Genomic DNA, 13,422 nt, shown 5'->3' on the forward strand with positions numbered 1-13,422 from the left:
TTGGCACACGCTGGCTGTCAACTGGCTTTCCCGAGGGGCAGTGCAGTGGGGCAGCTCGCCACAGCCATGTTTTCAGATCAGAGTGCGGTGCTTCCCCTAACTTCCTCTAGTTCCTGGACCAGAACCTGGCAGTGACCAATGCTAAGCTCCAGTTTTCTGGGCCCAGATTGACATTGTGTCTCTATACCCTAGCTTTTGTCAGAGCCTGACATATCCAGGGCCTGAGTTCAGGCTCCAGCCCCTGGCTCTAGTCTGAACTTGGATCCTCGGTTCAGATGTTGAGGGCAGATTGGCATCACCCTCCCCACTGGACAAGGTTGATGTCATACCCCATTGCCCAGGCCTCCTTCCCCATATGTCCCAGATCATAGTCCATTTGGGATGACCCCCCTCCACCAGGCACGGTGTACATAGCCCCTTTCCACAGCTGGCCTTCCCCTCCTCCGCCTGGTAACTGGTATCTTTTCCTGGCCTGTGTGGGCAGCTTGCTGAGCACAGCTGCAGACAGGCTATATTTAGCCGGCTTTAATGAGCTCAGGGTGGCAGACGTCCGCCTTGGGAGCACTTTTTCTTGCATGCGTGCGTATGTTGGGGCCTGGCATGCTTCCTCCCTTTGTGCTCGTGCATGAATTCACTCCCCTACCCCTGTGGCTGTGCGCACTAGTATGTGGCAGTGCATGGGTCAGCGTGTGCCTTGAGAAGATGCAGTTCTCTCTGCGCAGTATCTCTGCTGTGTGGTGGTTGTGTGTAGTTCTGATGCTTGTGGTGCAGAATGGGAGCAAATCATTAGTCTGTTGGCTTGTTTGTTGAAGAATATTTAATGAATACCTTTATTATCCAGGGCCGTGGTAGTCTCTGGGGATAAAACAGAGCAGAGCCAAATGAACACAGTCTATCTCCTCAGAGTTTTATAGTCTGGGAGCTGGAGGAGAGAGTCCTCAAATAACTAAAAAATTACAATTGTGGGCTGAAGAGATGGCTCAGCAGATAATGGTGCTTGCTGCCGAGGCTGACAACCTAAGTTTTATCCTCAGGACGAACATTGTAGGAGAGAATCAGTTCCCATAAGTTGTCTTCTGTTCTCCACATGTGTGCCATGGTATATGAGTGCTGATATTTGTCTGCTTTTGCATGTACACACATGCACGCACGCGCACACACACACAAATTGAAAGCATTTTTGGGCTACAGAGAGTTGGCTTAGCAGTTAAGAGGACTGGCTTTTTTCCCCCCAGAAAACCCAGGTTCAATTTTCAGAACTGACATGGCAGCTCACAACCATCTCTAATTCTAGTTCCAGGGCATCAAGGACCTTCTTCTGGGCTCCACAGGCACCAGGCATGCAGTAGCACACAAACACACATGCGGGCTGAATACATATGCCCATAAAACAAAAATTAAAAGAAAATTTAAAGACCATTGTAAAGATTTGTCCCGGGAAGAAGAGCTATGCTGTTTTGGGGTGGGGTAGGGGTAGGGGTAGGGGGGAGGATGGGACACTCCCACCTCAAGGAAGAAGGATCAGGGATGTTTCTGTAAGAAATTTGTGTACATGGGCAGTATAAAAATGTCCAGGTCTAGGAGGCAGAGGTGCAAGGGCCCTGTGGTCTAGGAGGCAGAGGTAGTAGGGCCCTGTGGTCTAGGAGGCAGAGGTGCAAGGGCCCTGTGGTCTAGGAGGCAGAGGTGCAAGGGCCCTGTGGTGAGAGGAAAAGGGGGGTGTTTGCCAACAGAAAGTCAGAAATGGCTGAAATTGGAAGGAAAGAGGAAACACAGGAAGAGCTAGGTGGAGTGGAGGCTGCAGACAGACTCTGGTTGTCAAAGGAGTGTGGAGCCAGAGCAAAGGCTTGCCTGGAGGATCTGGTGAGCTCACAGAGCTGTAGAATGTAGCCTGGGACTCAGTCAGAGGTCACATGGCAGGAGAGCCTTGCAAAGGGACCTGATGCCCAGATGGGCCGTGCTGACAGCCATGACTGCAGCTTCATGGAGTGCAGGGATAAGGGATCCCTCCTCTTCCCAGTTCTCCTGTAGTGTCTCCCATGGCTTCGTGGAGGGGCTGACGGCCACCATCTAGCACGGACCACTGACTTGCTGCTGAGGAACTGCTCTCTGTTTTTCTGAAGGCTAGTGTGACTTTGACCTTGGGTTCCCACCTGGCTGAGCGATGACAGATCCCTCTCTGTGAATGCGCAGCTGTCTCCTTCCCTAATTTTCCTGTCACTGTCCCTGAGGCTCTGCCTCTCACCCAACGCTGGCTGGTGTGTGGAGACCTGTGCTGCACACATATGGGCAGGATCCTGTGCCCACACTGGAGCGGATAGCGACCTTTAACCCAGTCCCTAGCCTCCCATTTGTCACCATCTATAGCTCCCTGTGGATTCCTGGGTCTCAAGGTAGCCAGGCCTCGTGAGCTCCCCTCCCTCATGGGATTGTGAAGGGCTCGGCCTCTGTCCTCCCCTCACCTGGAGTCACTGGTGAGGTAGGAACCTTTCTTTTTTCAACTTGAAAGGTTCTCCTGAGTCTTCAAATCCTCTTTTCCTGGTAACAAAGGAAAAACAAGAGCCAGGGAGTATTGCCACAAACCTCGAGGCAAGGAGTTGTTGGAGCAGGCAGAAAATATAAAGTCAGATCTCAGAAAGGAAAAAAAAATCACCCTGTTACATGCACTTTGAAAATATTCTTAGTTTTGATCTGTTTTTTTGAGTAGGCCGTGCATGAACAAGGTAAAAATCTCAAAAGATATGAGCGATGACGCACGTACCTCCCTCTTCCCGCTCTGTGCCCAGCTCAGCTCACCCAGCCCTTCTTCCCAGACGCGGAGAGGATGACGAGTGTCTCATGTCCCACTCCAGACTCTGCAAACATGAACATAGCCATAAATATTCACTTCCATATATATTTTTATATACACCCCACACAGATGGGAGCGCTCCACGTGCGTTTTTCCCCCTTGCCTTCTGTGGATAATATACCACGATTCTCTTCCTGTCTCTGAACATCTACAATGCTCAGGTTCATTGATCTTGGCCTTGAGTGTGTGCTAGATCTCTGCGATGCACTTTATTTAGCCTGTCCCCTATAGGTTGCCTCTCACCATTCAGTATTGTAAACAGCATAACTGGGTTAAGGGGGTGCCTGTGGCATGTCCATTATATGGACGTGGCCTTGCTGGCCATGGGCATTTTGTAGTTTAAATGGCACTACCAGATGACCCTCCAGAGAGGTTGTATTGGTTTACTCTCACAGCAATGAATAAAGAAAACCTGTTTTCTCACAGGGTGTTGATAGTAGCTTATCCAAGAAACACAAGCAAGGGATTATGGGTGATCTCAGTAAACTTTAGGGTTCTCAGCACCTTTTTGTGTGTGAGAGTCATTTCCTGTCCCTTGGCTGGGAGCCACTGAGATCGGAAAGGATGACTAAGGGAGGTTTGGGCTGGATGAGGTGGCTGCATTCCATTGTGAGAGTTTGGACTTCCGGGTAGGCAAGCCCAGGATGACTACACAGGGAATAATCAGGCCCCACTGTCCCAGCAGGCGCCTGTACCCAATGACAGGGGCTGCCTGCCTTCCCTCCAGGCCCTGGTTCTTTGTGAGGGGATAGAACTGCAGAGGAGGAGGGATTTGAAGACTGAAGAGATCACCCCTTTCTATTCACTTCCTCATTTTAGAAGGAACAAACCTAGGCCTGACCTGAGGCTTGGGTTCAAATCCTTGTATCAGTTACCTTTTTATTTACTGCAATAAAATATCTGTCAGGAACTTACAGAAGAAAATGGCTTTGTTGTGGTGGTGGTGGTGGTTGTGGTTGTGGTTGTGGTAGAGGTTGTTGTTGTTTGACTCAGTTTCAGTTCATGTGTAGAAGGCCTGGCCATGAAGGCCTTGACCTAGCGGCTGATATCCGCCACCTAGACCCCGGGCCCACAACCTCCCCAAAATGATAATACCAGCTGGAGACAAACACAAGCCAATGGGGAGCAGTCTACATTCAAGCCCTTTACTTCCATCTGGAGAAAGGTTCCCTTAACCCTTCTAAGTCTCTGTTGTCTCTGTGAGGTGTTCAGAAAAGCATGAAGATTGCCCTAGACACAGGGTGATGACTGGGCCCTTGAGACACAGACAAAGGGACCTGTGTTCAGGACAGAGGGCTCAGTAGGGATACCAGGTTGGGGCTGACACACTCTTTTGGTCATCTCACCAGCCTTGGTTCAAGATGGTTGCTTTCTGGCCCTGATATGGCTTTCCTTAATTGAGTTATTTCTCTAAGATGTTCCTATGCACACTTAGCATGACCAGCAGTATGTTCTTAAGAGAGTTTTACTTGGGCCTGGACCCTAGTAAGGGTCAAGGGTCAAGGTTTTATCTGGCTAGTTTCTCTTTAAAGCCACTGATTCACTAAAGACCTCTCTACCTTTTAGCTAAGCAAAGTCAGTTGGGTGCAATTTGATTTTGACTTTGAGAAGATTAATGAGACACAGGAGGACTCTCAGTTTCTAGAGTCTCCTAACCCTGGGTGAAAATTCCATCCCAGCATCCCTACCAAGTGGATATTGCATAACCTGCTTGCATAACCTGGGTGAAGGAGTGATCCCTGCCTACAGGCCAGCACAGGCCACTGTGGATAGCTGTAAACACTTCCCAAGTAGGCACAAACCGGAGATAATCAATCCACCATGACATGCTGCTGTCGCCCTACCCTGTCCTGCCCTCCCTTGGCTTAAACACGGCTCAGGTGCATCTGTAACTGGATCTGCATCATGAATCTGCAGTGTAGATCTGTGCTGTGAATCTTCACTGTGGATCCGTGGTGTGGAACTATAGTGTATGTTTACTGAGTGATCTGTACTGTGGATCTGTGGGCTGTGACTGTGGTATGGACCTATGGAATGAATCTGCAGGGTATATCCATACAGTAAGGAGATCTGTGATGGGCAATCTATGGCATGGGTCTGCATGTACATCAGCCACCTTAATTTGTGTTGAAAATCTGCTATACTAAGCGTGGCTTCTATAGCATGGATCTACAGAGTGGATCTTCAGTGGATTCTGCAGCCTGGGCATGCAGTTTGTACCTGCAGGTCCACTTGGGTCTACTTTTCTCTGGGCTGGCCCCTACACTTTCTACAGCCTTTCTATCAGGCTCTAGATATGTCCTCGATGTGACCTGAAGCTCTCATTTTGAACTATAATTCTGGTTTGAACAATCTCACTTTGCAGCCCTGCATCGTATGACTAGACCTGGTTCACATGGCCTACATAAGTTTTAGATATGTGACTTACACTTGGTCACGTGGCTTGGCTTTGTTCGCGTGATCCTCTGAGTCTGGGATCTTTGTAGCCTTGTGCTGGATTTGTTTGGGTGTTTTCAGCTCTGACCCAAGTTGCCTGATGACCAGCAGCATAGAAGTCAGAAAGGGATACTGAGTTATGTGTTAAGACCAAATATAAGATTTAAGCTTGTCCCCAGCTTGTAGATGTAATAACACACACTTATAGTGTCCAACCAATGTACACATTCATAAATACTTTGAGACTGAAATAAATATGGGCTAACTAAAGAATAGATGATGGACAATCTAGGAAAGTAGAGAACAGGAGGAGATCAATCACTGTCCCAGCATGCAGAAAAAGTCACGTCATTTAGGTGATTTGCTTTGACAACAAGGCTCAGACCCCCCGCCCCACCCCTTCTGCCCACCTAGAATGTTATTTCACAAGGCTGGGAACTGGGACACCTGTAGGGGAGGTGACCTGGAGTCTGGCTGATGAATGAAGCTGAGGGACTTTCCAGTCCAGCTCTGAGGAGCCTTCAGGGATGGCCTAGCAGCAAGACCGGCTAGAGTAAGGAAGAAGGTTCCTGTTAGTCACCTTACTGATAAAAACAAGAAAAAAAAGAACCACAAACAAACCACAAACAAAACCCGTAAAAACCAACCAACCAACCAACCAACCAACCAAACACCCACTTGATAGAATTACCTTTAAAGAAAGATAGGTTGAACATTCAGTGGAATCCAGCCAAACCTAGTTCATTTTCAGTTTTCAATAATAGCCCCCCAGGAAATTTCGCTGTTTTTCTTTTTCTTCTTTTTCTTTTTCTTCTTTTTCTTTTTCTTTTTTTGAGAGCCCAGGAATCTTCTGGAGAAGGTCTGTTATCTTTTCTGCTTCCCTCTATCTTCTTTGCATTCTGCTCTTGGAGATCGGACCTATCTTGGAGTCCCTACCTATTATTTTTGGCTCAAAGTGTCAGAGGTGTCAATCTGTCATTGCCTGGAACCTGGGTGGTACAGTGTTGGGACCCTGTCCTGGAGAAAGCTTTACCTCCTGCTGGCCAGGGAGCCAAGGAGGGACAGGAAGGGCCTGGAGGACCCAGAGACCCTAGAAGGCCACACTCCCTCTTCCTCCCTGACTCTATTTCCCAGCAGGACTACAGCTTGGGGACCAAGCCTTCAATACATGGGCACTGGTGGGACATTCAAGATTCAGTTCAGAGCAAGAGAACAAAGCCATGGGGTTGGTGAGAAGCTATGCTGCTGCCCACACATGTGATTCCATGTCCTTCAGACATTTAGGTCCCTTTCAAATTGGCCTACATGGTCCTCAGCTGGGCCGGGCCCCGCTCGGTTTACCCTGTGGGTAGCTGGTAGAGGTGATAGTCAGTTTGGACACTGGTAGGATGCAGAATAAAACCGAGTAATGAGTATTCGCTCCTGCTGGGCCCCAGCACTGAGTGGCAAGGGAGGGAGAACTGTTGGGCTCTCCCACCAGGGTCGGGTGGTGTCTTGCTTAGGGAACCAAGCATATTGAGTGCTGACCTTGGCTTCTGTCTCTGTAGCAGTGTGGTGCATGGTAATTAGAAGGGCTGATCACGATCTGTGATTTCCAAGGCTGTGATTAAGCAAAAATAGCCTCTATTCTTCAGCCATCAGAGAGCCATGGTGAACTGGGTGGGTCACCATCCCAGGGCTGGGGTGGGCAGGGTACTTGGAGCAGGCACCGTGGTAGCTGCCTGCCTCAAAGGCCACCATAAAACAATGGCATAAAACCAGCTTACCTTCTCTAAGTCTGGCCCTAGTAGGAACCCAGCCTGAACAAGGCCACACAAACAGAAATGAACAGGTGGTAGAAAGAAACAGGTTGCTGATGACAGGTTCCCAGGCCCCTTGCAGGTGGCTTCTCACCACCCAGGATTCTTTGCTAGCTTCTCCTCTCCAGAAAAACCTGGGAACTCCCTAAATGTCAGGACAGGAGGTGCTAACATTCCCAGAGTATCTAACATCCTAGTTCCTCAAAGGACTTACTCAGGGAGTGATGTTTCCCAGAGGAAGAGGGGCTCTTCCCTGAACCTGGGGCCTCAGGGGACTTGAACAGCTCAGAGAGGCTGTGGAGCTGTGAAGACCTAGGATCATCATTTCTGGTTTTTACAAAAATACCAGCCCCTGGAAGTTGATAACTTCTGCTTTTAGTTTGAGGGAAAACAAAGGAACCCTATAATAGCAAGCCATACCCCATTAGGCAAGCTGTGAACTAACTAACCATCCTGCTCTGGGTAGAACTGAAGAGACTTGCCAGCAGGGTGGCTACTGAGTAGGATTTTGCAGAATACATAGGAGTTTTCAAGTTCGCAAAGGGAGGAAAGGCTCATAGGCACAAAGCTCTGCATAAGCAAAGGTGACAAGAAACGGAGAGTTCAGTCTTGTGGGAGAATCAGATCCAGTGATCTTGGTTATTGTGGGAGGTTCTTAGAAAGACTGGGCTTTGCTGGGTGTGGTGGTATCTGCCTGAGGCAGGCTGGCCAGTGGTGGCTCACACCTTTAATCCCAGCCCTCCAGAGGGCAGAGGCAGGTGGCTCTCTGAGTCTGAGGCTAGCCTGATCTACAAAGCAAGGTCCAGGACAGCCAGAGCTACATAGAGAAGCCCTGTCTTGAAGGGTGGGGTGGGGGGGGGGGAGGGAAATAAAGGCTGAGGCAGGAGGATTGCCAAGGATTGGAAGCTAGCCTGGGTTACATAATAAGATTTAGTCTCAAAACAGCAACAGCAACAACAGTAACAATAGCAATAAAGTAAAGCCTTATGGCTTACAGACAGACCAACAGACAGACAGATAGACAGAGGCCTCTTCTATACTGTCAGTGACTGAGGTCCTGTCAGGAAGTACTCAAGGGACCAGAATCTGTATCTACTAGGCAAGGTCTCCTGGTGGCTGAGAGTACAACTTCTGTGGGTCTGTGCATCCAAGGAAGCAAGGCTCTGTCCCCACTGCAGAGAAAGTAAGATATTTCCTGTGGGTGATGAAGGGGAGTCAATGCTGCAGATACCCCTATCCTGCCTCTCATCTCTACTGATTTGAAAACTGCTTCAGCGTCACCTATGGCCAAGATGCCACACACATCCACCAATTCCACGAGTATTGTGTGAGCCCCAGGATGACTGATCCCAGGCAGTTGGAGGATGTGGGGCTCCTAGGATCTATGTCACCAGTGAAGATGCAGAATTTAGCCTCCACCTAGCAGAGGGCATGGTGCCTGGGAGACAGCAGGACCCTCATGTCTTCTCACCGAGTTATTTATAGCCATGCGATGGCAATTTGTGGCAATCACAGCATTTAATCCTGTAATCACACTGCAAGCAGGCACCCAGCCCAGTGAGGTCGGTGAGCCTGCCAGGGCTCACGGAGGTACTTGGCGGCAGGGCAGGGAGTGTGGAGGCGGCGATGCTCCTATGAGCCTTCATCCTGTCTTGTCAGCCATACCCCTACCCCTGCATCCCAGATAATATGAATAACAATGCAGCTACCGGGGACCACGGGTGTCATATCCCATGCATTGTTCTAAAGCCCCTCACGGTAGGAACTCGCTGATCCTCACTGCGGCTCCAGCTCCATAAGGTAATCATAACATTACTGTGGCATTCCTGCTCTCCAGGGGAGAAAACAGGCTGAGGTCACAAGCTGCTAAGAGCCTTTTGCTTTCAAAGCCCTTGGCTTTGGAGACCACAGACTCAGAGGTGGGGCTGTCCCATTCATCCCCTCCCTACCGCTGCTATTGATCTTAGCCAGCTCCTCCCTATACCTGCTCCAGAGGGGCAGACACGCTCAAGAGGCGACATGCACCATGAGTCTACTTTTTACTTCGTGCTGCTGGTACTGGCTTCTTTCCAGACACTCTTTCCCCAGGGACGAGTGGTTTCATGTTGTAGAAAGAGAAGACTTGGGCAGCAGGTCTGGACTCAATTTTTAGATGCTCTCTGTATTTTGCTTGTGCAGGGAGGGATAGCCCGCAGCTTGTATCAGAAAGGCAGGGCACCACCTGGCTGAGTGCCATCTTCAATGGAGGTGGGGCCCTCTAGCGGGGATTTCTTGGCTTATTTGTTCTATGGCTGGTGCAAATGTCCTGGGATGTATAAACTAAAGATTTTAGAGTTTACTCATCTGTAAAATGGGGCCAAGGACAAGAGCCATCTAAACTGAGAAGCAGCTGGGGAAGTGGCTGACTTGACACATGCCAACTCTTAATAAGGTTCAATGAAGTGGGACCATTCCTATTGTCGCTTACTGCCATCCTGCCTGGGTACAGAACCTAGGCCTCCCCTATTTGGGCTCAGGGCCAGGTCTTTTGTAGTTAGAAAAAGACAGAAGGACTAGGGGGAAGGGTGGCATTGGCTTTCAATCTCAGCACCCAGGAGGCAGGGACAGAGAACGGAGAACTCCATGCCAGCCTGTGCTACTTAGGGAGACCTTGTCTCAGAAAAAGTATAGAATGAAAGCAAAAAGCTAGGGTCGAGAAGATGGCTCGACAAACAGAGCGCTTGCCATGCAAGTGTGAGTGTCTGAGTTCAAATCCCCAGAGCCTCACATAAAACTGGACACAGTAAACCATGTGGCTGTAATTCCAGTGCCCTCATTGTGAGATGGGAAATTGAGACAGAACTTCCAGAAGCTTGCAGGTAACCCTGCCTCAAACAAGGGGAAAAGTGGCCAGAGTCTGAGCTTGTCTTCTGACTTTTGCATGCAGGCTGTGGCAATTGTACATGTATACACATTCAGAGCACATGCACGCATGCATGCGTGCATGCACTCACTCACCCTATATAGACAATGACAGAAACAGACAGGAGAATTATAAGGTGACAGGCAAAGCTAGGCCTCGGGAATGCTTGTCCCGGACTCCTCCTCATAAGGAACTCCCCCATTCAGGAAACCATTTCCATCCACACTGAAACAACTCCAAGTTCACAAAGACTTTGCTCCTAGCCCAGAGTTGTGTCTGTATGAACCCAAGAGTTCAGAACTGCTCTTCCCAAATGAGAACAGCTCCTTGTCTGGAATTCTTTGCGGATAGTTCTGCCTAGACCAAGCTAGGGAATGTTGACCCAGACCTTGGTTGGCTAGGGATGCCTACAGAGCCATGGGAAGGACCCCCACAAACCTTGCAGAGGCCAGAGGGGGAATAGGAGAGGGCTATCATCATCTAGAATGGGCCTCTGAGCAAAAAGGTGAGTTCCCCACCAACAGAGCAAACGAGTGCTTCACAGTCCAGTGGTGAGTTTCAGGCACACAGAGGCAAGAGTATCCATCTCCTGGGTGGGGGAGAGGAGTCATGGTGGGCAGGATGACGGAAGGACTCTTGGGGTAGCAAGCATTGCTTAAGCAAAGGGTAGTTGTGGGATGTCTGAGATCTCTTTCCATATGAGAGTCTGATTAGTCTGATGCAACAAGGAGCATGGGCCTTAGATCAAAGGTTGGCACATTGTTCTGGGAAAGTCCAGAGAACAAATATCTTAGGGTTTGAGTTTATCCCACACGGTGGCCTTCCCTTTCTGAGTAGTCACCTCCCCCAGGACATGGTCCTATAGTTCAGAGCCTCGATATCTCACTAAAACCGTCAGATGTGTTTGATGCTTTTATTTATTTTTGGTGGAAATGCAACGCATTAGGCAATTTGCTCAACCTCTAAGCTGCATTCCCAGTCCCGAGCAGATATTTTGTATAAGAGGGCTGGGACCAAAGTCTTGGCACTTGTTGAAAGTGTTCAGAGAGCACTTGTTCTTGTAGAAGAGTTGGGTTTCATTGTGAGCATCCACATGGTGGCTCACAACTCCAGTCCCAGGAGATCTGATGTCCTGCATTCTTCTGAACTTCATGGACAACAGGGATACACATGTTACACAGATATATACATTAAGGCAAAACACTCATAGATATTAAAGAACAAAATACAACAATAAAAACAAGGTTGGCAAAATGGTTCAGCAGATAAAGGCACCACTAAGCCTGATAACCTGAGTTTAATCCCCGGGACACACATGATCAAAAGAGAGACAAGTGATTGCTGCGGGTTGTCCTCTGCATGTGTGCATGTGCACATACATAGACACTCCGGGACACACATGATCAAAAGAGAGACAAGTGATTGCTGCGGGTTGTCCTCTGCATGTGTGTATGTGCACATACATAGACACAAACAAGCAAATAATGTAATAAAATACAGCAACAACCCCTCCCTAAAACAGAAAAACAACTAAAAATGAAAAATTTCTAATGAGTGCTGGACTTGTACAGCAGTAAAGACTGAGAAGTCCTGTGATCTGCCAGTTATACAAAGCCTGTGAAATATAGTAATATAGTTTTTGTCTAATCCCAGAGGCCTGAGCTTTAGGAGAGCCGGGGATGTCAGTCTTTAACTCCAGCCAGAAGAAACATAATATCCTAAGGCTAACACACTGTGAGCATTCCAACCCTTTTGTCAGGTTCAGGCCTCAGCAGAAGAGATGATGTCTGCCTACCCCAGAACCTGGATCTTCTCAATTCAGTCCCTGGGGTCAGAGCTAAACCCTCTTGGAAGCTCCCCAAAGGCCCACCTAGGAGGCACAAGACATCTTTTAGCTTGGTCACCCTCAGATTGAACCACAGCAGCGTTCCAACTGTTCTCAAGGGGCATTTGCCTCAAGTTCCCAAATGTCACAGGACTCTAGCATGACTGCCATTACCAGTGAAGCAAGAAGGACCGCTCTTTCTTAGGACATCCTGTCTGTGGTGGCTGGCCTCAGCTGGCCTTCTTTTCCTTAGAAGCGCTAAGCCATTTTGTGTTGTACATGCTCAAGAGCTGCAGGCCTAGACTGGGGGTCACTCCCTAGCTCTGGACTATAATTCTAGCATCCCAATAAACCAGGGCCCCTCCCCCATGCAGCCAGCTCCATATAGGGAACACTAGTGTAGTGGGAGCCTGCTGCACTCTTCTCTGTCTCTCTGCAGGAGAACTGTATCGGGTGTCTCTTAGAAGGCAGAGGTTCCCAGCCCAAGGAAGCATCGAGATCCATGAAGATGGCGAGGTGCGCTGCGTTTTGGAGGCATCCGGCCAGCATCGTAGGAAGAACCCTAGGAGGCTAGACAGGCTGCCTAACTTCCGTCCTGTTCTTCTTTGCTGTATGACTCTTGCTTGGGTAGCTCCCTGTTGTTCTCTGGGCTTCAGGCTCCCATTGGTACAAGAGTCATTCTAGATCCATCTTGCTATGCTGTCCATTGAGGGTCTGGCCCTCTTAGTAGGTTTCTGGATGCTCCAGAGTCCCACAGTGGTCATGGGATGTCAGCCATAGCCTTCTCCCCATCTGTCCTTGAGCATCCTGGGTGCCTGCTGCCTGCCTGTCTCTATCCCTGCCATATCCCCCTCAGGAAGGCTGCTCACAGCGCTCCTGCAAGACACATGTCCTTCTGCTGGTGCTGCATGGGGGCAACGTCCTGGACACCGGCTCTGGTGATCCTTCCTGCAAGGCGGCCGACATTCACACTTTCAGCTCTGTGCTGGAGAAGGTCATGCGCGCCCACTTCCCTGCTGCCCTGGGACACATCCTCATCAAGTTTGTCCCTTGTCCCGCCATCTGCTCGGAGGCTTTCTCGCTCGTCTCTAAGTGAGTCATTTTGGCTTATTTGCACGGTCTGAGTTCAGTGTGGGAGGTGTAAGATGAGGAATACCCTGCCTTGGGGGCACCTGCTGAGGCCTGTCTGGTGTCAAGTCAGAATTGCTGAGAGCATCTCTAGTAGGATATGGTCATTAAGAGTCTTCTGTCAGGGACCTGGGGATGCCAGGATCCCTGTGCTAGCCCAGATCCACTTCCTGTGAGTCCGTTAGAATGAAACAAGAAACAGGCCTTGAGCAGTTATCCATTTTTTCCTCAGCTATCCAGAGAATGGAGCTGGGAGTCACACCAAGGCAGCCTCACTCCATAGAACAGCCCTGTAGCGATAGATACTCTAATGGAGGTAGCCCAAAGCACGTTGACACTCAGTCAAGCAAGACTTCCCAGAGAAGTTGACTTGAATGTCATAGTGTGGCTAAGTGAATGTCCTCTTTGGTCAGCCTGGTCTTGACACTGGTTGTATGAGCTTGGGGAATTGTGTCACCGCTTCCTACCTCAAGAACCCCATCTG

At 49.3% G+C, this 13,422-nt stretch overlaps 1 protein-coding gene across 3 annotated transcripts in view; it reads left to right on the plus strand.

The window, feature by feature from the left end:
* Pitpnm3 (PITPNM family member 3) overlaps positions 1-13,422 on the plus strand; it is an 81,951-nt gene that overhangs the window by 46,454 nt on the left and 22,075 nt on the right. For all 3 annotated transcript variants that reach the window (XM_052196564.1, XM_052196565.1, XM_052196566.1), the window contains exons 5-6: positions 12,250-12,326; positions 12,667-12,902. In XM_052196564.1, coding sequence (XP_052052524.1) covers positions 12,250-12,326; positions 12,667-12,902 — 313 coding nt within the window. The remainder of the gene's footprint in view (positions 1-12,249; positions 12,327-12,666; positions 12,903-13,422) is intronic.

This window comes from Apodemus sylvaticus, chromosome 10, assembly GCF_947179515.1.
Source record: "Apodemus sylvaticus chromosome 10, mApoSyl1.1, whole genome shotgun sequence".
Lineage (NCBI taxonomy): Eukaryota > Metazoa > Chordata > Mammalia > Rodentia > Muridae > Apodemus > Apodemus sylvaticus.